The sequence below is a fragment of the Dunckerocampus dactyliophorus genome, chromosome 11 (genome assembly GCF_027744805.1).
Source record: "Dunckerocampus dactyliophorus isolate RoL2022-P2 chromosome 11, RoL_Ddac_1.1, whole genome shotgun sequence".
NCBI classification, from domain to species: domain Eukaryota; kingdom Metazoa; phylum Chordata; class Actinopteri; order Syngnathiformes; family Syngnathidae; genus Dunckerocampus; species Dunckerocampus dactyliophorus.
The window spans coordinates 22,191,273-22,215,710 of NC_072829.1; the positions used below are offsets into that span (position 1 = coordinate 22,191,273).

The 24,438-nt window shown below is 39.3% G+C and overlaps 1 protein-coding gene across 2 annotated transcripts in view; it reads right to left on the minus strand.

Annotated features, from left to right (window-relative positions):
• The window catches only part of ctnna1 (catenin (cadherin-associated protein), alpha 1), a 61,138-nt gene that overhangs the window by 6,341 nt on the left and 30,359 nt on the right, over positions 1 to 24,438 (minus strand). For both annotated transcript variants that reach the window (XM_054791244.1, XM_054791246.1), the window contains exons 8-16: positions 22,684 to 22,764; positions 22,405 to 22,557; positions 20,064 to 20,156; positions 19,660 to 19,816; positions 19,358 to 19,558; positions 18,604 to 18,755; positions 14,347 to 14,457; positions 11,520 to 11,701; positions 8,465 to 8,570 (exon numbers count right to left, since the gene is read on the minus strand). In XM_054791244.1, the coding sequence (XP_054647219.1) occupies positions 8,465 to 8,570; positions 11,520 to 11,701; positions 14,347 to 14,457; positions 18,604 to 18,755; positions 19,358 to 19,558; positions 19,660 to 19,816; positions 20,064 to 20,156; positions 22,405 to 22,557; positions 22,684 to 22,764 (1,236 nt within the window). The remainder of the gene's footprint in view (positions 1 to 8,464; positions 8,571 to 11,519; positions 11,702 to 14,346; positions 14,458 to 18,603; positions 18,756 to 19,357; positions 19,559 to 19,659; positions 19,817 to 20,063; positions 20,157 to 22,404; positions 22,558 to 22,683; positions 22,765 to 24,438) is intronic.

Here is a 24,438-nt window from a genome sequence, read left to right on the forward strand (position 1 = left end):
ATTGCCATATTGATTTTAATTGTCAATTACTGAACAATATTAACTATTTTGATGACCTGTAAACTTTGAAACTGTGAATGTGAAATACTACTCATTAGTACTTAGTATAGTAGTTGCAAAGTTTACTCGTTATATTTTATATATGCTATATGTTTTATAGTAAGAGGTAGATCATTTTGATTGTGTGCACCCCTGATATACATGCACAAGTACATAAATACTTATATTTACCGTATAAACACATTCACCAGCTGTCATGCACATTTTGTCCCAGCCTGAAAAGTCGCTTGGCACATTATTATTGGTACGTTTCAATTCCGGCACTGCACGCACGGGGAAACGAGAAAATGTAAGCCCTGTTCGGCCCACAACCTTAATGTCTGCTTTGAGTTTTGGCCCCCTGTGTGATTGAGTTTGACATCCCTGATTTATGGGAAACAATTTAGATACTTCAGTTGGTACTTGTAATTAAGCACAAGCACTTTAACAATCAATTGTCTTGTGCGTACAAAAATCCTACCAAAATCAAATGTTTAGGTAAACATTTAACCCTACGCGTCTATTCTGATGTAATGTCTTATTCCGGGCTCTATAGAGGCCCTGTGACCGCATGAATTAAAAGGAGAGTCTTTTATCATCTCCATCTACTACTGATTAATAGAAATATGGGCCAAGTGGAAAGGAAGGATATGTAACAGTTGGCATTCTATTAAAGAAAAGTATAAAAGAAGATGAGGGGAAGGGGAGGAGAGCTGCAGGGGATGATCATCATACAGATGAGGAATAATACATAGAGGGTAGGGTGAGTAAAATGGCAACAAGAAAAAGGTTAAAAAGTGGAGGAGAACCCAAAAAAACAAGTAGTTGGAGAAAGGATAAGGGTGAAGAGTGAGCCACAGTGGAAACAGTATAGAGGGGTAAATAAGAGGGAGATATCCAACTGGGGAGAAGGGAAAACGGGAGGATTCAACTGCAGCTAGCACGAATACTGAGTAAGTGTGTGTATGTAGTTCTATGTATGTGTGTGTGCGTGCGCGCGTGTGTGTGTGTGTGTAAAGATGCACACACTCGCGAAGACCTGCGATGAGGCTGAATGCAGCAGCCATGCTAATGAGGGCTTGGGGAAGAATTCAGACGGCTGAGAGCAGAGCGCTGTGAAAGCATCACTTGTGCTCGTGCTCAGCTGCTGGCTTCACTCTGCAAGGCTTCTCTGACTGTGACAAGTGCATACATAAGTTTCGTAGAGAAGCGACAGGATCCCTTAAGATTGTTTTGATAATGCAGATACAACCCCGGTGTGATTACCAGTGCGCTCGACAGGATGTAGATTGTGGTCTCGTTATAACTATTTACTGTGCTACATGACTAGTAAATGGATTTACTGAAGGTAATTCAAATTACCACGAGGAACCTGTTCACCCGTTTCTTGTAGTAATGCATACTGAATGGACAAAAAAAAAAAAAAAAAAATAAATCTGAAACAAAATAATGTACTTAACAAAAATTTGCTGAAGACCAGACACTAATGTTTAGTAAAAATGATCTAACTCAAATACAAATATAAGTTTCTTCTATGGCCATTTTGACATAAGCCATTTTTAGTTATACGAGAGGATGGGGTAGAATGTTTCTAGTTCACTTGATAGCTTTGCATCTATTAAAAAATGACAGAGCAGGAAGCAGTCCATTCGAGACTGAAACTGAAATAGGTTAACCAATGGGGGTTTAGTATTGGTAATGATGGTACAGAAGAACCGGCTTTCGAGGACTGTGCAAATAAATGAGAAGAAAATACATCCTCTTTGCCATAAAATAAAATGAGAGGCAGGAAATGAGGTAACAAGAATGACAGAGCAGGATGTTAAACAAAAGGATTCACAGTGGCATGCATTGGCTAATGTCCATGATATAAATGATGATCAGGAAGGTCAGCTGCAATCATTACAAATGCCAGGCAGTTTCACTGAATTCTATTATACAGCGCAGAGTGAGGCAGAGACGCTGACCTTTCAGGACGCTTCACTCAGAGGAAATGCCGATTTGCAATATTTATTGACACCGCAGCATTTTAATGAGTCACTGCCAACAACCTGTTAAGTTTCACAGAGAACCAACCAAAGGTACTTCCTTGATCAGGTTTGTCTAACACAAATCAAAGTACTGCAAATGCAAACAATGACGTTGGCCCAACATAAACGTAATATCTATTCCATGAGTATGATCCCATTTATTCACAGAAAACACTGCTTTTCCCCAACCACATGCTTCGGGGCTGTCAGTTTTCCACTTTGGAACAGTACCTCAGAAAAAAAATAAATAAAAAAAATAATAATCCCAATCAACGCATTAGTGGTAATTATGTATGGTGCTAAAACACAATGGAGGATAACTGGCCATGGTAAGGAGACACATTTTTATTCAAGTGGAGATTGAGGACAGAAAACAAAAAAAGTACTGGTTTGACTATGAAAAAGTGTCAATGCTGAGTAAAGACATGTGAAGTACCCTGCCGTGGGAACAGGGGTGTAAGTGTTAGGAGCAAACACTTAAATAAGAATAATAAGTATTAAATAGTTTCATATAACTTAATTTAATTTGAATGATACAGCGGCCAGATATTCAGTTGGCAACAGAGTTACTTGGGTTGGTTAGCAAGTCCTATTTTGCTGCTTAAGGCACAGCCTATATTTATTTGTGGTAGAAAATTAACTGTGTCGCACATGAAGAAAAGTAACTACAGGGCACTTCTAGATAGGATTACACCTCAAAGGGTTGCTAAGGAGAAGATAAAAAAAGCTCTGCCTAACAAGGGGAAAATGCCCTATTAATACCAGTCAAAATGAATTTCAACAAAATGATGATCACCAGTTGTCCTCTCCACAGGGCATCTACTAAAAGGCTGCTACTTAATGGCACAGGGTCAACTCAATCACGCTGGCACTTGGGAATGCTAATGTTGACATCGAAGATGACAATCTCGGTATGACAGGGGAAGAGGCTAGCCAAAATGACTAACAGAGCTAGTAACACAGGGTCCAATCAAATGACTGTTTCTTTTTTTTTTTTTTTGAGCAACTGAGGCACAACTTAGCTGAGGGCATTCCACACAAATCTTAAGTAGACATGGAGAAAGGCAGCTGATGATTTTAAGATGGGACGGCTTGGAACTACAAAAAAGGACACTAGTCACTGGGCTGTGTCTCAAGACCAATTAGTGGATTGACTATTCTGTTTATTACTGGCTTGCATATTTAAATGTAGGGTATGCCTACAGCCTATACTAAGTGCGGTTTTATGTTTCTTGTTTAAACATGCAAATTCATATTTGTTATAAAATTGTTGAAAATCATGGTTTTAATGTGGAAAAACGTCCTCTGTATTTTCTGTCTTCTCAGCCACACATTTTAAAATTTTGACTGCTTAAATGAGTGTCTTTATTCCGGCTCTCAACAGATCCATCACGCAACCATGTTCAGGGGGAAGGAAAAACATTCAAAAGACTGTATCAGCATGGGTGAACGCCTTTCAAACCAATCAATTGTGCGTTGATAAATTTCCTCAACAAATAAGGTGAGCTGCTCTTAGCTGAACTGAACTCCTATTGGCTGGAAGATGACCCTTGAACTGCTGAGCTGAGAATTTATGGGCTCGCTGGGTGATTTTGCTTCTCCAATGCAGTAGGTAATTTACAACCCTGTCTGCTGTTAAGCGTCTAGTGCCGGAGCCAGGATTAGACTCTGTCCAGCAACATAGCCCATGGATCACTATAAATCTCCACTGATTGAATGCAAATTGGAAAAGTACACTATGTATGTCAGTATACATCATGAGGATAAAGCTTGCTTGTGCGCCAACACACAAACGCAAACATTATTTTATGTGTATGTGTTTGTATGTTTACACGCATGTGTTTAAGTGGCAAGCAGGCAAAAGGAACATATTTATGGGCTGCATAGTGACACATATATTTGCATTATAAATCTCGATTACATGGCATTATTTGTTTACCAACCAATTTGGATAGAATTCTGAGATGCCCTGCATAGGCGGGTCATAAATACTTAATAAACTGCATTGCAGACCCTTGTACAACACTGACCTACATACCACAGCTCATCTCCACTACTTTTAAGTTATTCACAATTTGAATTAGGCTCTATTACACATTTTAATGTTCCTCACAAACACCAAACTTGACCATATTCACCCGCACGCCTCCAATCAAGGCGAGCACATGGAGAAATGCAGCACGGCAAAGTCTTGTGAAGGGGAACGAGGGGCGAGAAGCTGTGCTATCAATCTGGGACCATCTGCTGATGTTTTATATGAGGAGTAAAATCTCATAGGCCCTCTATGCCAGAAGCACAGAGCACAAGTGATTAATATGCCTAGGTTAATGAGCAGTCCCAGTCTTGCCTTTGCTCTGCTGTCAGTATGTATGCATCTTGGTGGTGATTCACTTAACTATTACTGCTGGAGTATGCAGACAGCATAACACGCCATGCCTTTTGCTTTTAGCAGGCCTGGGGCATCCCCGTGCTTTGTTAGAGAAATGTCCTAAATATATATACACTGAGTGAGTAAATACATGCAGCTTCGAAACTGCCACCTGGCAATTATACTGCTAATTAAAAGGGCAAAGCACGTTTAATGGATTCATCTCTCAAGAGGGATGTTCCTCTCTTTTCACAAATGCACTGCCCCTTATCTCGACATCCCTACCCATTTATCGCATAAGCATTTCTACTACGTAGTGTGTTATGGGTTAGTATCACCTGGTCGCTGGAGAAATCGGTCCCCTCTGAAAGTCAAAGGCCACATTCACACTGCAGGGTATGATGCCCAATTCCGATTTTTTTGTTAAAATACATAGCATTTAGTTGTAGTTGTGTAGTGTAATATGTAGTTGTTCACAGTACCAAAAAAATGTGACTTATACATATATTTGTCTGTCATGTGAACGCAATGCATGCAGGAAGTGATGCGTATCCGCACTAAACACGTCACACGGTGCAGTCTGTTTACGAAAACATTGCTCTAAATCGTAGTCTCCTGCCGCATTTGTGGATTCAAGGATTTTGTGCCAAATTTTGTGTTTGAGTCACCTTTTTCTTAACAAAGTTATTTTGTGTAGAAGATTAATAAGACACAGGGCAAAATTTTTTGCTATGGCAGTTCACGAGTAACTTGCTGCGACGTCTGTTTCGAGGAGCGTGTGGTGCATGTCGGAGCCAGGAGTAGTGGACATTGATGCAAGACACTTAAATGAAACAGATTGTTAAAAAATGCTTTTTGGATGACAAGACGACGCCTGCATCTTTGAGTACCTTTCCCCAACTGTGGCATGGCAAAACATGCCTTTTGATGGTCGGATATACGTGATCCGAACGTTCAGATCGCGCAGCAGCATCGGACATACAGACATGATCAAAATCTTAAGACAAGTTGAAAAATTGCTAGAATTTGCATTTTGCACATTTGGATCTTAATGGATCTTTAATGAGGTTTTAAGTAGAGCTACAATATGCAAAAGCAAGAAGGAGTGAGACAAAAGGCACTTTGAAAAAGTAATTTATTGAAAACAACAATTAAACTGAAATAGGCTGTTTATCAGCTGACCAAACGTTTAGCACGATCGATCAAAAAAATAACAAAAAACTCTCCAAACCAGAACAAAAAATGTTCTCAGTAGGACTCAGTAATGAGTAGCTCCACTACTCCTCTACTTAAAACCTTAAGATCCAAATGTGCAAAATGCAAATTCTAGCAATTTTTCTGGTCTTAAGATTTTGTTCAGGTCTGTATATGGATTTATATCTACAAACAAGAGGCCTGTGTCGCATTAAAAAAATAAACAAAAAGATTGTGTACTGTTCACACTGATGTGGGGGGAAAAAAATAAGATACAGATCAGAAATGAGGGAAAAAAATCTGAATTGACCTGCAGTGTGAAGGTAAAGCTGGATGGGCTGGAAGCCTGACGAGGCCGCCAGCGCTGGCTTCTGTTCGAAAAGCATGGCGCTCGTGCTCACACACTAAAATATGCTGAACATAAAAAAATAGTGGATGACCGAGAGAGTAAACTTGTCACCAAAATCCAACACATCCGAGCTCCAGTTGCACCTATACCCACACTCATACACCTGCACAGTTGCCCATCTGTTCTCTTTTGGGGATAACACTTTTTTGATGTAATTGAATAAGCATCTTCAAACCGTGTCAGTGAGGCAGAGAAGTCGCTTGCCAACACAGTTGCCACTTCTCTAGTTGAACTATTCCAATGCAATTAGGTCACACACTGACATTGCTATAAATGTGGACCAGCGATACTGGGCATTATATTTGACAATACTTACATCTGAATTCGTGGAAGGCCACTGCTCAAATTTAAATAGACATTTTAATAACCATTGGTAGGAGTGAAATGTGAGATTGTGTAGTTTCGAGACACAAATGTTCTACATATACTTCTCACATATCCCTCCGAAGGATCTAAGAATGTATAATAAGTAGGTCATTTTTTGCTACGTTCGTATGAGCAATGTGCCTCTCAAAGACTGTGTTGATTTCCTCAAGGGAACAAAGAAAGACATGGCTTCAATTTTCAAAATTGTTATGGTTTATGTTGTAAGCAGTGGCGTGCAGTCAAGGGATGCAGGTGAGGCTCATGATGAAAGACACTAAAGCAAAGTAGATGATGGCAATGTCTGAAGACATTGTGTGTCAATGCTTAAGGTGTGAAGTTTCAAATGACTATTGCATAAAACATTTTTTGCATGTGATAAGTAGACAGCCAGAATGAATTGAGAAATCTAGACGTTGAGAGAAATCTTAGAGAAAATAGGGTTACATAAAGTGAGTTTTTCGAAAAATATTTTTTGTAATGTGATATGTGATCAGTTTGAAAGACCTGTTTGAGTGGAATGGTTTCATGGTGGAATGGCTGGAATTGGTTGAGAAATGTGCAAATGGTGAAGGCTTAAAAAATGGTCTATTCATTTTCAATGGGAAATATGTAGTTATATTTGTGAGATAAACAAATATAGATGTAACTTTTAATCCACACATGCCCACTATGATCGAATCTAAGACTATTATACAGTGTTTTAAAGTGAAATAAAGATATATGCAATATACTGTATGCAGGTGTTAACTCACATGTCCATCATTAATTTAAGACTACACAGCGTCCGACTTTACTTCCACTTCCAGGATTTACAGGGGCTCATGCATTCGCAAGATCATGTCTTCATTAAAATACTTTTGAAAATGTCCAAATTAAAGTATTTAGTTGTCATTTGATATATTGCATATTTTTGAAAGCAGCTACATTGTTACATAAAATGTAGTTTAGTCCATTGTATTAAGTCTAGTAATGTGATGCATATTTTGATAATTTCTTATTTTGTTTGTAGAGTGATATTGAAACGTGAGCGATCACACACGCTGGCATAGATAGGCTTAGCATGTGACAAGTTGTCGTCAATTGACTACACATTTTACGGGCTATTTGTTCATTCTCCCGATAAGAAACAAAGTGAAAGTCTACACTAGACGTGTCGTGAATCACATGCGCCAGCAAGGCAGACAGGAGATTCCGGTGCATGCTGATCAAAATAAAGCGCAGTGAAACATTTTTATGATATTTTAAGTTGTTTTCAAACTAATTGTGGTCAATCGATGGGTAAATAATACAATATAAGTGTATCTATATAGCATATATTCATACAATATATTTTGTATAGCAGCTTATTTTGTAGTGGAGCACTGCCACGATCAATTACATGTTGCGGAAACCCTCCTATATGTTCTTTAAAAAAACCCAAAAAAATCCACCAGAAACGTCTACAGCTCAACCACTCAAGACCTTAACTTTTAGCAAACATCAAAACTGTAATTTAACAATAAAATTACATTGCAAAAGAACTAAATGAGACTGTGCTGAATACATGGCATGTGAATAAGTTGGGGGATAAATCATGTACAGTGTCTCCCTGAGGAGTAGTACAGTGCAAGTATTTAAGTGAAATATGAAGCCAGGGATAATTGAATGTGTGTTTCCCCTATGTCCAGGGCCATCGTCTCGTGGGTAAGGAATATATGTTGAGAGATGATGGAATCGGGAGTTAGGGAGTAGGAGGCAAAAGGCCCAGGAAAAGGGAATGAGTGCTCTGGAGAAAAAATGGTTAAGATTAGTAAGAGTGTCTCATGAATAACAGAAATCATGGCAGCTGTTAATGTCAGCAGGACTCTTTACTGTGAGCCTTTTACAAGAGGTTAAGGCAGATGGTGGAAAAAAAAAAAAGACAAAAATTAATGAAATTGATCAGGGTGTGAATGTTTGTCTTGTCAGCTACTGCAATAGCCCCATATTCCAGCAATTCAAATTAAATATTGACCTGACAATCAGAAGAGTGGAGCTGTACATGAAAACCTTTGGGTTAAAAGGGTAATAGCAACTTACATTGTCGGCAATGGTGCGACCCAACTTGTCCATTCTTGATCCTGCCTCTGCAATTTTCTTGGCAGCACTGATGACATCGGATGTATTCTTCAGTGGTCCTTTCCCCCTGAGGAGAAATTTGGGAAAGATCTGTCAGTTCTGTTCTATTGCAACGTCATCCACCTGTATTACAGGAACACTTTATTCATGAAAGGACAGATTGTTTTGGAGGGCTGCTACAAAAAGACTAATGATGCCACAGGGATACAGGATTTTTTACTCCAGGTTATAGTCGATGTGGCATTCTTTAAAAGCTGTGTTCGTCCTTGTATGCTGGTAATGAGTATATCAACATTTGAAAAGTTCTGCAATTTACTGTCCGGATAGTGCTGCAATCAGATACAATCAGCTGAAAAACAACTTCTGAAATGCTTCTTGACATGAGACTCATCAGAAATGTGTTGCAAAAGAACTATACAGAATGTCCATATGCTTCTGCAGTTTGTTCGTGCAAGCTCTGAGGTGCACCTCATGCGTTAATTATGAATTTGGATATGAATGCAAGAGAATCAGCCAAATAAAAAGACAATGCCACTTAAAAGAACAGCAGGCGTTGGCTGAGGGCATTTTTCAATCACACAATCCTTTTAGAAGGCACAATTGTTTTCACCAGAGGAACCAAAAGGGAAAAAATGTTTAAGTTCATTTTTGGTTCAGTGCAAAACAACGAACAGAGCTAAAAAGAGCCTTTCACAACAACTTATTCACTCCAAATATAGGCAGACCTTACACAGGTGAACCAAGCCCTGTGATCAAATCTACCAGAGACATTTGCTATTTTTTCTAGGACCCACAAGGGATTCAGGGGCACAGTTGGCAAGAGACACAAATTGAAGTCAATGCAACTCTCGCTAGGGGAAAAAAAAAAAGAGCCATCTAACCCAGGACAGATGGAATTTTGTGTTCTGCTCACATGTTGTCATAGCTACCCTCCGATGTCGGTCCCTCTGATGCTCTGCCATAAAACAAGTCAGGGTCCCATGGAAAGAGGCTACGTGCCATAGCACATAGCGGATCTATCAAGGGACAAGACAGTCCCAGCAGGGATAGCTACAAGATCTGAGGGGGCTACTGTGTATAACAAACAGCTATAGCTCTTTCTTAAAGTTTAAAAAGGTGTACATGGTATCAGCTCAGCTCTACTCAGTTCAGTTCGAGGAGGGTTGGTTTCCCACTTAAATACCAAAAAAATATCACATGAAAATGTGAAAACCACACCACAATTAATGCTTGAGTCACAATTACAAAACAGCTACAATAAGGGTCTCTCCTCCTACATATTGAGCATTTTCAGCCTACATAAAAATGGAAGCCCCTCAAAAAGAAGGCATGACAATGGGCATACTTTAATGGGGGGGTGCCAAGATGTGAGCAAGCCACACAGGACCAAGCCATCAGCTACCAGCTACCCAGTGCTCTACATCAGGTGGCCCCCAAAATATATTGCATGTCTCTAAGCCACAAAATGCTTTATTCATAAGGGCCAACAGACAGCCATAAGCAATGCATGAAGTCAACAAGAATCACTCTCACTCTGCAGATTTGTCAGGAGAGAGGTCGAGATCAATTACCTCACTGAGCATTAACCTTGGCAAGGCATTGTGCCAGCTCAAGGTTGAAGGGGCGATAATTTGGGAGAAGGTGGAATTAGCTCGCTACTGACCTTCTGTATGCTACTATACCATGCAGGCGTGAGGGTATAATGTGAACATATATATTCTTCCAAGCAATCCTTCATATGCCCCCATCTGCTGTGTGATTCCATTTTAACTTTGTTCTCCTAATATGGGACTTCACTGATTTGCCAAGCACACCTGACGTTGTTTTCACTTCTGTTCCAATGAATAAATTGTCGCTGTTCAGTAAAATCAATTTATGTACCAAGCATGTGCCAGTTACGGATTTCAAGGTATACCATGGTATAGGAAAAAGTCACGATTTCAAAAGAACTAAAATTGTTCGTTATCCCGTTCCTGCGGTATGAGACAAAGTGGAGGTCCAGTGCGGCCATTATGTAGAAATACTTTGTCACGCCCTGTGTTATCCCTCGCACTCAGTACTGGGCTTTGATGTGTTGAAACCACAGGTGCGTGCTGTGTTTCCAAAAGTCGGGCATAGATAGTCATTGGTCGCGCTGTACAAGCAACAACCATCACATGACCCGGAAATGAAAGTTTGTGGAAAAGTGTGACCTGCACATTCACCACTATGAAATGACATAATTGTTTTTATTATTTATGTTGTGACTTTCTTGAGCCAACTCATTGCATGTTGTGACTTGCAGGATTAGCCACAGTAGACTGCATTGACAACTGCAATTTATTTATTATTTGTTTATTTAGAAAGAATTCAGTTGTTTTTGTTACTCATTTTAAATACATATGTTCCACTTCTATTGCGTTCTATTGTATGGTTTAAAAATGACTGACTTCGACTTGACTATCTTTCTCCTTTCTATGAAGATATATCAAAATAACATTTTAGAGCTGTAATTATAATACAGAGAATCCGTGATATTTTTGTTACTCATTTTAAATACATATGTTCCACTTCTATTGCGTTCTATTGTATGGTTTAAAAATGACTGACTTCGACTTGACTATCTTTCTCCTTTCTATGAAGATATATCAAAATAACATTTTAGAGCTGTAATTATAATACAGAGAATCCGTGATATTTTTGTCCAAGGTTATCACACCATCAGAATCTCATACTGGCCCATGCCTAGTGTGCACACAATTCTGGCTTAGAAATTCTGGTGCATCAACTTAAGTTTGATTTTGCCAGCAAAAGTATCCTAAGTCACATCAAGGCTGCCTTACTTTGTTTTGGAGGGATAGCAAAGAATGACAACAATCAAAATGAAAACACTGCTGTCAACAATTACTAGAACTTAAGCAGATGGCTGACAATCTAATGGCTGCACTATATATTATGCTCATCGCCACCCTAAATGCAGGTATATTTGTATGTGCAGGTCTAATTGTGAATTGACAGATTATAGACTAAAACTCACCTGGTGAAGTCTGTCATTTCCATCATGATCATGCACATCTGCTTGGCCAAAACAATGATGTCATTGCCGCTGTCGTCCCACTTGGATACCTCAGCATCCAGCTTGCTCTTCTCTTCCTGGAAGCTGGCGACTTGTTCTGCAATCTTTGCCTTCTGTTCTTGTGGCAACTGAGCCATGATAGCCTAAAGCACGGAATAGCAGAAGCATAAAGGGTTAGAAGAGCACACTGTTGCTGTACTGTTGTTTTTTGTTTTTTTTTTTACTCCTCCCTATGTATGGTTTTGAAAGCATTTCTACAACATGGGAGACCACAAGTTAGATCCACTATGTCAAGATGGTTCATTACATTTGTGTGTGCAATGATTTCAAAGATTAGATTTGCTTTTCTAACCAAGGTTGAAAAAAATGCTTAAGGCATTGATCAACACCAGTCATAATCAACATTTACAAGTGAAAAGCTTAACAAAAATCTATGCCTCTGGCTGCCACAGATCAATACGTGGAGATTTAGCACTTTTCAATATCATGCACAAGTCTGTTTAGCACAATTTCAATCTATGTGGTATGGACAAATGAAGGACAGCTTCAAAACAGGCAATCAGATCTATCATGAATGTGCTGGAAAGGTCAGTACAGGAAACACTAACGGAGCAGTACATCGATGCAATTCAATTTTCTTTGTGAAGTCACGAAGACTGAGAAAGACCATTATGATATAGAAAATATATATTCTATTATAATAAAAATAATTTGACAATACAGTAATCCCTCGTTTATTGGTTAATCGGTTCCACACCAGCACGTAATAAGTGAATTTCCACAAAGGAGGATTTCTTCTTAAATGGAATACTGTCGTAGTTATGGCATAAAAAACCTGTTTACGATCTTCTAAATTCAGTTTTTATCATTATTAGAGCCCTCTAGACATGAAACACTCATAGTCCTCTTTACATTCGTATTACCCAATATAGTAGATATAATCAGAAAATGAGCAATTTAAAACATACAACAGGAAGGAAGTGACGTCGGGAGTTCAGAGTTTGGGTTTTAGCTTGTCATGGGTCACGGCTGCAACAGTAGCCATTGTTATTGTTCTTATTATGTTATTGTGCCTCTTGTGAGATAATTTAAACTTGCAATAAAAGCCTATTGTTCTGGCAATCAAGTCTGGTGCTTGTCTCACCAAACAATTACTGACACCTCGTAATCAATGTGGAATACTACATTCACAATTTGAATGAGTCTTCTTAATGGCTCATATTTGTATTTTGGCTCATTTAGACATTTTTATGCTTGCAAATGCTTAATTTAAACATAAAATTAAGGATGCAATAATACACAAAATTCACAGTTCGGTTCGATACGCTTGTGTTAAGGTCCGATACAAAAACCTTGACTTTTTTAAATTTAAATTTGATTGAAATTGCCAACATTTTTCTCACCTTAAAAGTACAATTTTTGCTGCACACACTTAGCACCGTATAAGACCAAAAACCATGTAATAATAAATTAATAAATGGTGGAGATGGAGATCCATGTGGTGCAGAGTAAATAATACAAAGAAATAAACCCATACAAAACTAAAGCTATACCATACCCATCTTCTGGGGTACAAAAAAGGTCCTTCATAAATTAAATCACTCTCTGATGGAGCTACACCTCACACCCATCATCTGGTGTATATTCTCAGCAACAAAACAGGTCAACAGCACTAAAAGGACCTATCGCCGGTCGATCTCTTTTGCCCTCTCTGAATCATGTGCTAATAGCTGTCTAAATGACCCCGGTAAAGTTGTGTAGCATGTGTGGTCCTTGTTTTTGTCCGTTTCCATTTGTTTTCACATCGGGGTGATGTCGGAGTAAATGCGTTGTCATGTTTGTTGTATTTGCACGGACGGAATAGATTTAACATGAAATCTAAAGTAGTCCCAAACACCAGCTCTGAAGGACGGTGAAGGATCTTCAACATCAGGAAATGCATTAACCATGTTTCAATGAGCCTGCATGTAGCTTCTCTCAGCAGCATAGTATAAATGTGGGAGGCGGAGCTCAATGGCTCTGTGCTTGACAATGCAACCTATGCCAGAGTAGTCGATCGGAGATATACTGAGCTTTCAGCACAGAGCGCCGTCAGAAGTTGATAACGTAAATATAAAACTGCTTATTGTTCGATATAGGGGTCACGGTTCGGTACTCATGCTGCACACGTACATAAAATACATACAATTTAGTAGGCCGTACCCAACCACAAAACAGCATGATTTATTAACTAATATATGTTTGAAGCAGCAAAATTCAAACCGTGATGTGGCGAGGGACGACAAATTTTCAATCAAATTAAAATGCATTAATTCAACTTTATATTCTTGAATTTTCACTTCATGTAGGTGCAGTGACCACGTGGTCAAATATTTTGTCCACATCAATTCTGTCCATATAGTATAGGTATCCAATTTCTCTCAGACTAGTTTTAGTGGCTGAAAAGCTTTTACACAGCAAGAGCTCTCACTTATGTGAGGCTAGCTTCGGTCTCCTTCAGTCTTTTATTGTTCAAGTTGTGCAGGGATTTTAACATTCAGTGTAATGTTGTCATAAGTACAGTTATTTTCTTTCTTATATATCTCTGTAATTCTCAATTTAACTAAAAGTACAGGTAAGACTTTTAGTTAACAGGATTAATATGAGAATATTAATACTTATATTTGTGCATTGTGCCTGCTGCCCGTTTCATCAGGATATTTGACACATTAGTGTGTCATGCCAATAACAATACCAGAGTTAATGTTGTGCATTATCTGTAAAGCTTACAGACTGAAATTACACTCACCCGTGCGCTCTGGCCAGCAATGAGCTGGTCATCTTCTGTCTGCACACTGGTCCTGCTGCGAACATCAAAGTCTTCGGTTTCAAAGTCTGAGTCATCCAACTCTTCTGGAGTCTGTAAAAGGACAAGGAAAAACAGAAGCAATTAAACATGTGAAATATTGGAATTGTTTTTGTGATTTGTTACGAAACGGGCAATGCCACAAGCCAAGGTTTTGGAGATAAATGTCAACTTGACGCATCGCTTGTATGCAAAAATGTAGGTAACTACAGTAGATAAACCAAATGCCATGGGCTGCCGGGGCAACATGCAGGAAAATGACGGTATTTAGGTAGTATAAACACTTCAGAATCCCATCTGCAACTATGTAAGAATTTGACCCTTCTTGAGTGTGGATACATCATCCTTGAGCCTTCTCAATGGTTCAATATAAACAATTAATTTTGGTCTGTATTTACAAAAACATTCAGGTACATATTTACTAAGATGTACTTCAACATACAACACTGATCATTGAGACAAAGTGCCTCTCATTATTCCTAATGGTCGCAATGCCTTCCCAATCCATAATGGCTTTGGAGCAGTCCCATCTAAAATAACTGAAGGTCTCGGACTAACCACACTCTTGTTTCATGGAATGTAGAGCTGATCCTGCTGCACAGGGAATAGTGGTATGGTTTCAGGTACAAAGCTATACTGACTCACAGGCATCTCTTTCAAGTCAGACAATGCTGTTCAGTGGGGCATAGCTATCACCTGCTGTGGCCTGAGCAACAGATGAATGTGGGAGGCTCATAAATGATAGTTCATGGTTGGCAGCCAAAAGCACCTATTTTTGAACAGTCTCCATATCAGTTTAAACTTAAAAAAACATTTCCTGGTTTGTTGCGATCAAATCAAATGTCAAATTGTCAGGGCTGTCAAATGATTAAACATTTTAGAGGTTAATCACCATTTGCAACTGCCTGAAATGTGTTCATTTTGGCTGTATTTTATTAACAAAGAAATTAAATCAAGCTAAGAGATAGCACGCATTGTATCACAACATTTGAACACACACTTTAACCATCTTATTATGAGCAATGAGGTTTTCGGGTCACAGACACCTGGTAATGCAAGTTGAATCCATGTGTGCTTTTACTGGGATTCCCAAGCACACAAAATGTTGATACGAATATCCACTTATTGTTTTTCTTGGTCAGTGTATTTAAACCACACACCACACATACACGCATAATAAAAGATGCAATGTTTTCGGAGTTTGGAGCGTCCGTGAGAATGAGGACAGTCGTCCTTCGTTTATTGCGGTTAATTGGGTCCAGACCCACTCGCAATCAGTATATTTCTGCAAAGTAGGATTCCTTATTTATAAATGGAATATTTTCAGAGTAGCGCATAAAAACAAAACTGTTTAAGACCTTCTAAACATGATTTTTAGCATTATTAGAGCCCTCTAGACATGGTAATAACACTCCTATTGTCACTTTTGCTCTTGTATTACCCAATATAGCTGACATAAGAGAAAATAAGGTGTACATATCTTTTATTTCAGTCTGATGTTGGCATTCTTCTGTTTGAATGGTTTGAATTTGAGCATCACTTTTTTGTCCACAGACGATGACATGCCATGGCTGACATCGTGCAGTGTTAACTTAACGTAATGTACGGTAATATCTCAATGTTTTGTGTCATTTCTGCTGCCTAGTGACCAGAATACAACATATCACTTTATTAGTCAAAACATATGGAAATATGATAGTCTACCAATAAACAGCAATCATTTATTAATTCATTTCCAGAAAAAATGCAATATAGCGAGGAAACGATAATCGAACCGCGATATTGCAAGGGCCAACTCCGTATTTTTGTTAATTTTGCCATTTTTATGATTGAAAATCCTTCATTTGGACCAGGAATATGTACAATTTGCCTATATACAGTATGTATATGTTTTGACTAATGAATAAATGCGTTTTTGAAACGCACGATAGGATGTGATGTTCAAACCACAATATAGAGAGGGATGACTGTACACGGTGTTGGAATTACATTGCTGTCGATGTGTTCAGGTCAAAACAACGTTCTAAAAGAACATCAGACTCTGTGGGGGCACTACACTTGCCTCCGTCTGCCGTCATAACACGTGTGGCTTGTGATAATTATGCTTAAAATCTTAAAGTAATTAAATAAATTAGTTACCACCTTTAACACATTATTTTTGACATTCCTACAAATGATCAACACAAATGACAAGATATCAACATAGCGTCCCCGCGATGTCTTTTAGCTACAAGAGATATGTCCGAACTGAGTATTTGACATGGAATTACTGGAATATTTATTTTACATTAACAAACCCAAACTAGTGCCACACTTTTTGTATGCTGTGAAATGTAAGGATGGCACAAAAGCATCAAACTGAACAGTACTGGTGCCCTTTGTGCCATCTTGAGCATTACATTAAGTGAAGCAACAGCTGCCCCACGTTTCTCACAGTCAGCAGCTCTAAGACTTATGATACTCTGATGTCTGGAGGGCATACTGTTTGATGTCACTGTAGGAGGGGAGAGTGTTCAGTCCAGCTGTCAAATACAGTCTGAACTCCAATTTTGTAAGGTAAAGGTCTGTTGGGCAGAGGTGGCTCAGTCCAGTGTTTGCGCTGCCATTATATTAGTGGTGATCTGAATTCTAAGCAGAATAGTGTAGCCTTAGTCTATACACACAGTATGTCTTTCATGTTTTTTTTTTTCAATTAAATAGCCGAATTTGGCCATTAATTAAGTGACGTCTTTATTTTGACATTGTGGATTACTTTGGACTTTTTTATGAACGCCTGTTAAATGTAATGTGGAGTAGCGATTGCAATAGTCTGCTTACGCACATGCATCGGGTCTATCGATTATCAACAATGTCAAAATATAGGCCTACATAGAATCAAAGATCCATGTAAGGATCTCTGATCCATGCAAGAACGTTTTGTATACAACTTCAGTTTTTCCATGAACACTCCACCTCCCACATCCAATTTATTTTTTGTGGCCAGTTATTGTGTCTCCCCACATTCCAGCCTTCCTCTGATGCTTGTACATTTTATACCACTCGTGTAGTGTGTATTTGTCCACTATAATCTTTGAACCTTGTTGAAGTATTCACCTCATAAATATACACTATATACAATACACTGCAACTTTTGTTTCTAATTAAACTGGCTTTTGAATGGCCCTGAATGTATGCGAAAACAAAATTAAGAGAAAAGAGACCATTTTTAGGCAAGGTTGAGATTTTAAAACAACAAATCCAATTTTATCTTTTATTGGATGGACTTTCTTATTGGATGGATCTTTTATTGGATTAGGGACCTGACTCACAAAGGTTTGTTAAAAAAGCCATACGATATTATTGGTCACTCTGTGTAACCAAAAAAGTTAATTTAGCAATACTTTATAGTTGCATTATTTTAATGCTTTGAAGAGCTATATTCATAACCATATTCAATTCCACAAATTCATGTTTGTAACAAAGCCTATTTTTTAAGAAAAGAAAAAAAACAAAAAAATCGGTTCCGGCACTGACCGGCAAGACTATGAAAAAAAAAATCAGATCAGAAGCCAAAAAATGTGGATTGGTACATCCCTAGTTATAACTTAAATTTACCATCCCAACAATCATTGTGCACATGTAAAAATGTGCATGCTTATGCTGTCACACACAGCATCGCCGCAGCTGCTCACTGTCCATGACTCTTAAGTTTCTGTCACTGAAGGTTGCTTTGCTATGCGGCCGCTGTCATGATGTGTAGGCTTGAAATGTCTACACCCCCCCCCCCCGTTATGGTAGAAAGGGGGTGGCTGTCTAAGGCCTTCTGCATTACAGCATGACAACGTTTTTTTTTTTTTGTTGTTGAAAATCATATGTAATGAACCAAGTATTTAAAAACAATTTGCATGCAGCATTATGATTTAACTTTTTTTCCTTTCGGAAATAACTCATATCATTGGCTGAGATATCGGCTATCCTGTTTCACAGTCAAAACCCACGTAAAGATGCATAAAATGGGTTAGAGAACACTAGGATGGAGGTTTGCCTGGACTCCAAAGTCATGGCAGCTATGACAGAATGGTATAAATATATGAATTCTTTTGAACCGTTGCCATCACATCTAACATTTTACACAATATAACATTTTCACATAGGCACAAGGTACTGTACAGTAAAACCAACGCGTTAAATTGAATGAGGAAACCAATATGTGCAACTCACCCTGATCATGAGTACAGCCTTGCGAATGTCTCGAATGCCATCATATACAAGACGGGAAGCATCAATGAACTCATTCTCATCGACGGGCTGCGAGGGGTTTGCGCTCAAGGCCTCCACTGCAGACTCAATTTGCTCTGTGAACCGTGGCATCACTGAGGGAGGTTGAGATGAAAGGTGGGGAAAAAACAATATTGAGGAAGATTCTACACAGTGAAAGTAGGCCAATGCAAACATCGGGCAACCACAGACCAATCAAAATTACCAAATCACACCCACAGTCCACCAGTCACAAGACAAAAGCCAAGACAGACACCATAAGTATATTTTAGCACAGGAGACGGGCTTACATTTAATTCTGCAGCTATTAAAATTACAATGAAAAAGACAATGACAATGCACTAGTTTAAAAAAAAAAATTCTATACAATTATAGGACTTTATTGGAGGAATCAATCTTAAAAGTCACCGATTGGGATTTTAAAATACCCAGAGAGCTATATAAAAAGCTTTACAGACCGTGCTCTTCCAAGTAAAAGACTACTTTATCTGTTTAGTTCTTCAAACATTACCACTCAGTTGGTAACTGGGCATCAAACGCTACACAGACGAACGTTTACAAAGTTGAAGAGGAACTGAGGATTTGTTGCTACGTTTGAAGCAACCCCTTTCTTGAGCATGTGAGACATCAAATAGAGGATCTTTCTTGTCCTCATATTTAGTCTTTACACCATTACATACTCATGTTTGTGCTGTACCTGTGTCAGTAAGGAGCTTGGTGGCCTCCAAGACTTTCTCTGTGTAGACCCCAGGTTCATAATTGTCCATTTCAGAAGTGACCACATGGACCACTCTGGCAGCACGGCCTCGAATTGCCCCTGCTGTGCGATCCAAACCATCCACATCTTTCTCTTGCAGAGCGATGACACACTTATTCACATCCTCCAAGATGTGGTTCTCTGGGGAAACACCATTGTAGTTAGTGGAACACATTATCAAACCCGCCAACATTTGTATCAATTATTGCATATCTTGGTATGAAATGTTTAGTACGACTCACCAGACACACAAAGGAAGTCATCGATGGATGTTATGTCATCAACAGCATCAGTGAGTACTCTGACCTGCTTCTCCCACTGATCCTTGAACAAATCCATATTGTCTTGGGCAACCTTACTGTTGGGCTTTGCGGCGAGGGCCAAAGCTGCATTAATCACCTGTAACCATCCAACTGCAGTCATTATGGCTTCATGAGGTAGATTAATTAGTCTATAAATCCAAAGTTGAAATTCTATGACAATATTTCCTTACCTGGTAAAAAAAAAAGAAAAAATTGTTATTCGCTATACTTTTACAAATTAGTCATTGGGAATTCCTTCAATTATGGTCCACTGTGATTAGGCAGCAATTGTCAAACACACTTTCAAATCAACAATGGCAAGTGTGTGTAAATAGGAGCTGTACCTGAGGACAAAGAGTTTCCAGTTGGGATGCTGCCATCCGGACCAGCTTCACTCCCTCCTCGTTGTTGGAGATGGAGCAAGCCAAGTTGGCCACCTTAACAAAAATCACACCAGACACAAAGCGCACATGGGTACAATGAAATAACTGAAAAAAGTTCACCTTTTTCTTCAAGATTCAAACAAATTAAGCACCCACACAATAACTTATGAAAGTATTTTTACGCCTTCCAGGGAACCGTGCTTCTACAATGTAGGGCAGAGACTTTGTTGTTTGGCATATGCTGGCAAGAATGCAGACAGAACGGCTGGGATGAGACGAACTGTGCCAAAGTGGGATTATCTAGACTGTAGTGTGCTGAAATGTAATCTACAACAAAAGCCAACGCAACCTGTGACTTTACTAGAGCAACAGAAAGAGACTTTTCACTTCATTTAGAAAATGCAACTATGCACCAGTTAAATCTGACTTGACTACTACAAAGTACATCTGAAAAGGTAGTGGGTCTATTTAGACGATAGGCTCAAGATGAATGTGGGTCAGTCATAATGTTGCTTTTAAACAAATGTGTACAAACTAATGGACCATTTGCCTTTGGGCCACTAACTTGTGGGCTCATTATGAGAGTAGAACGGTGCAAGATAAATACTGGTTTTGGCCATACATCAGTCTGCCTGTCTGTCCATTTTCTCTCCCTTATACCTTCTGCATGGTCACAGTTAAGCTGGAGCCTATCCCACATGACTTAATCACACAGATGCATCAATACCTTTCACTCAAACAAACATATTTTGGGACTGCAGCAGTGCTAACCAATGTTACCACAAAAAATTTTTTAATATTATAAATAAATAAATAATAAAAAATAAAAAATGAACTAGTGGGCGCTGTTTCCAAAGCACTTGCCAATCCGCCGATTGTGATCGACCAGTAAATCTTTGCGACTTACCCTGCTGATTGTTGTTGTAAATTCCCCAATTATAAGTTTATATTCAATGCTGGCACTGTTCAGGGCTGATTTAATGCGTTTTACGCCAAGGGTCCTTTTTTAGGACCAATGGCACAGTTGAGCCACCTGGGCTGCCCCAGCTTCTGTTGAAATACATGTATGTGTTTATGTTAATGTTCCATTGCTCTCTGGCTCGCTGACCGGAGCGGAGCGGCTGTGTGGATGAAGTGCTCCAGCAAATTAGCTTAAATCACAAACAGTCCTAGATCTCCGTTACAACTGCAAAAACATTAGGAGAAATAAAAGCATTATCACATCAGTGCCCTCCGCATTGTGACAACGGTCCATAGGCAAGCACTGATCTGATCTTGGTCCCCAATGCCCGGCCGGAGGTGCCAGCCCAGCACCATGGGGGCATAGATGTTACCTAGGTTCACGGTTGAGACCAGGGATCTTGGGCTCAAAAAGGCTGGTGACAACTGCTAGAGTTTGCTCCATAAACATTAAATACTTCAGAAAAGACAAATTAAATGCAGATATAAAAGGTCTTTCCTGTTCAGGTCTATCAACTCATTAATTTGCATGGACTGACAGAGGAAGCAAAAGGTTTTGCTATTGTAGAAAAAAAGAAATGGCCAATAAAGCCTTCCATGAATAACATCTGTCATGTCATATTGGCAGATTTCACAAATCAGTTCTTCATCCAGTCCCCAGTAGTCTAATAGAATTGTCATCAGTTTTTAAAGTTGAGCCAGTTTTCAAGATCTGTCCTTTATTGCTTGTTAAATTGCATGATCAACTTGTGAAACAACCTATTTTCAAATCAAAGCAATGATTTTTGTTTGTTACATGGCTATCATACATACAAGCTATACTAAACATGAGGGGGATAGCCTGTCAATGTCATGTCAATTGGCAAATTTGAAAGTCTCCTGCCCAGTGCAGCGTCCCTTTCCTTCTGATGCTCTTGCATTTTTTTTAGCAAAAGCTTATGCTGTTCTGCTCTCACTGGACCATCCAATGCATCAAGACTCATGGTCATCTGCCCATGGGGAGACGTCCCATTTGAAATGTCAGCATTTGACACTCAGACATGGGCATTCAAGGAATTGAGTGGAAGTACACTAATGAGGTCAGCTAGTCCTGCCTCTGGCTTGTTGCTGCTCCAAAGTCATCACTTTGTTGCGTCTCGTCTCTACATGTTCAAGAGAAGGTAAGGATTTGCATGCTCTAAGAAAATTAACAACCACTTCTTGTATAATTGGTCACATAGTATAAAAGGATAGGGCCATTTTCTTTTTTTTCCCCTTGGAAATGTAATTTGTAGGTATAACTACATGTTGCAAGTTGGTACTTAACAGTCTTAATTGGAGTTGGCGCAACATCGTACATTACCTCTATCAGCTTGTTGGCATGCTCACGAAACACCTGTGCATACTCCTTGACTTCTTTCTCGTTGCCATTCTTTGCAGCTTCAATAAGAACCAGGAGGGGTACATTGGTTTCCAAGAATGAGTCTGAGACATGGTCCATTACAGCTTTACGTAGCTGTAAGAAAGAAGAAAATGACGTTTTCCAAGTGTATATGATATGCTGCTTATTCACGTCTCCATTGATGGCTGTGCTAAAGGGGGGGGAAAAATGGTTCAAAAACCACAATAGGGGGAAAAAAACCTGTCTGCGAAGGTCTCTTGTTTTCTTTGTCATCCTGTCGATGGCTGTGTTCAGAGCATCACTCCTGTCCTTCCTGCCGGCCTGAAAAGAAAACTTGGGAGAATTATGGGCTGCATTGTAATTGCTTTGTTTCATGAGATAATCCCAATCAAGACCACGAAGAACAACAACCAATTTATATATGCCTTAAGGGCAATTTAATTTTATACATTCGGGTATTGAACATGTTCCGTAAACAAATCAGATGCACACCCATATTCTTATAGGCATGCATTAAGGGAATGATGCAAAAAATGTCAAAAGCTGCTTTGCTCATAGACATCTTGGCAGTATTCAGGAACCAAACTAATCCACATTTCAATACTGTAGCACACTTGTCAAACTCGAGGCCCGGGGGCCAGATTTGGCCCGCCACATCATTTTATGTGGCCCGCAAAAGCCTGGGAATAATGTGCGTCAATAATGCACTTCACCGTTTTTCTTCTAAAATGTATTTGTTCTTTCATTTTGACAGAAAAATTGTACGGCATGCAGTTCTTCTGAACTTGAATATTATCTGATCATGCAACAAGACATTCTCACTTAACTTATTTCAATTTCCAACAATTTGTTAGTAAAAATGCAATAATCAAATGCATGGGCAATTGTGTAATATGATCATAAGATTATATTCCTATTCCATATTCATACATACTGACAGTTACAATTGGCCCTCAATGAAAACGAGTTGAACACCCCTGTTATAGCGTAATGTGAAAAGACCACCCTCTGGCATATGACACGGGGAAAGAGTTCTAGTGACATTACTATTTGAAATTTGTACATACAGACTATACTTAAGGCTACAATCTTTAAATTATGTACAGAAACATTCCAACACTTTTGGCAGAAAATACTAAGCAGTAGTCAAACTCTAACCACTGTTCCCCACAGAGCAGAGAGATGTTCAGCCTGATTCTGCAAACTGCTCAAGTGGAAGTTACCAGAACTAAACCTCTCTCTCTCTCTCTCACTCACACACGCACGAACACAGACACACACACAAACACATACACAAACGCACGCAGGCTGGATCGCGTACACACAGCACGACAGAGGACAGAGGCAGAATAGTAAGGTTGCAGGAAAATTAGATGAACACAAAAGGGCAACAAGGAACCAGTTAAGTTCTGGTCTTTTCACCCCCTTTTACTAATGTTTAAATCAGCTGCAACAGCACCATGGACATGCCCCATCCCCCAGTGCCCTTTGCCTGTGGGGTGGGGGGTGGACACCGTTAGAGGCAAGGGAGCTCCCATAGCATTAATTCTCTGATTTTTTTTTTCCGGTTGGATGCAGTTCTGTGGTAGGCCTTTAGTCCGCTCTGCCCCTTCTCTCGCAATCCTATTTCATTCATGCCTAGCCTATATTTCATTTCCACATCAGAGGGTTCGAAAGCACTTCTTCAGGTGCTTATTATGGAGGCAGTTTCTCTGTGGCATCTTTTATGGTTCTTAAGGGACTCACTATCCATCTCTTTTAGGACAGACTTAAAAACATCTCTTCACCACAGAAACACTTCACTGCTGGATTACGGTGTAAAGAGTACGTTCCCTCAGTAAAAATCGCTTGTTGTCTAAACGTGCTTTTATCCCTCAATGAAATGTGTACCCCCGCGTCTATGCTTCCATTCTGCAGTGCTATCTTAGTGGGTGGCTATCATAGTCATTTTGAAGAGTGACAGTTACATGCTGGTCACCAGACAGGAGAAGTCAC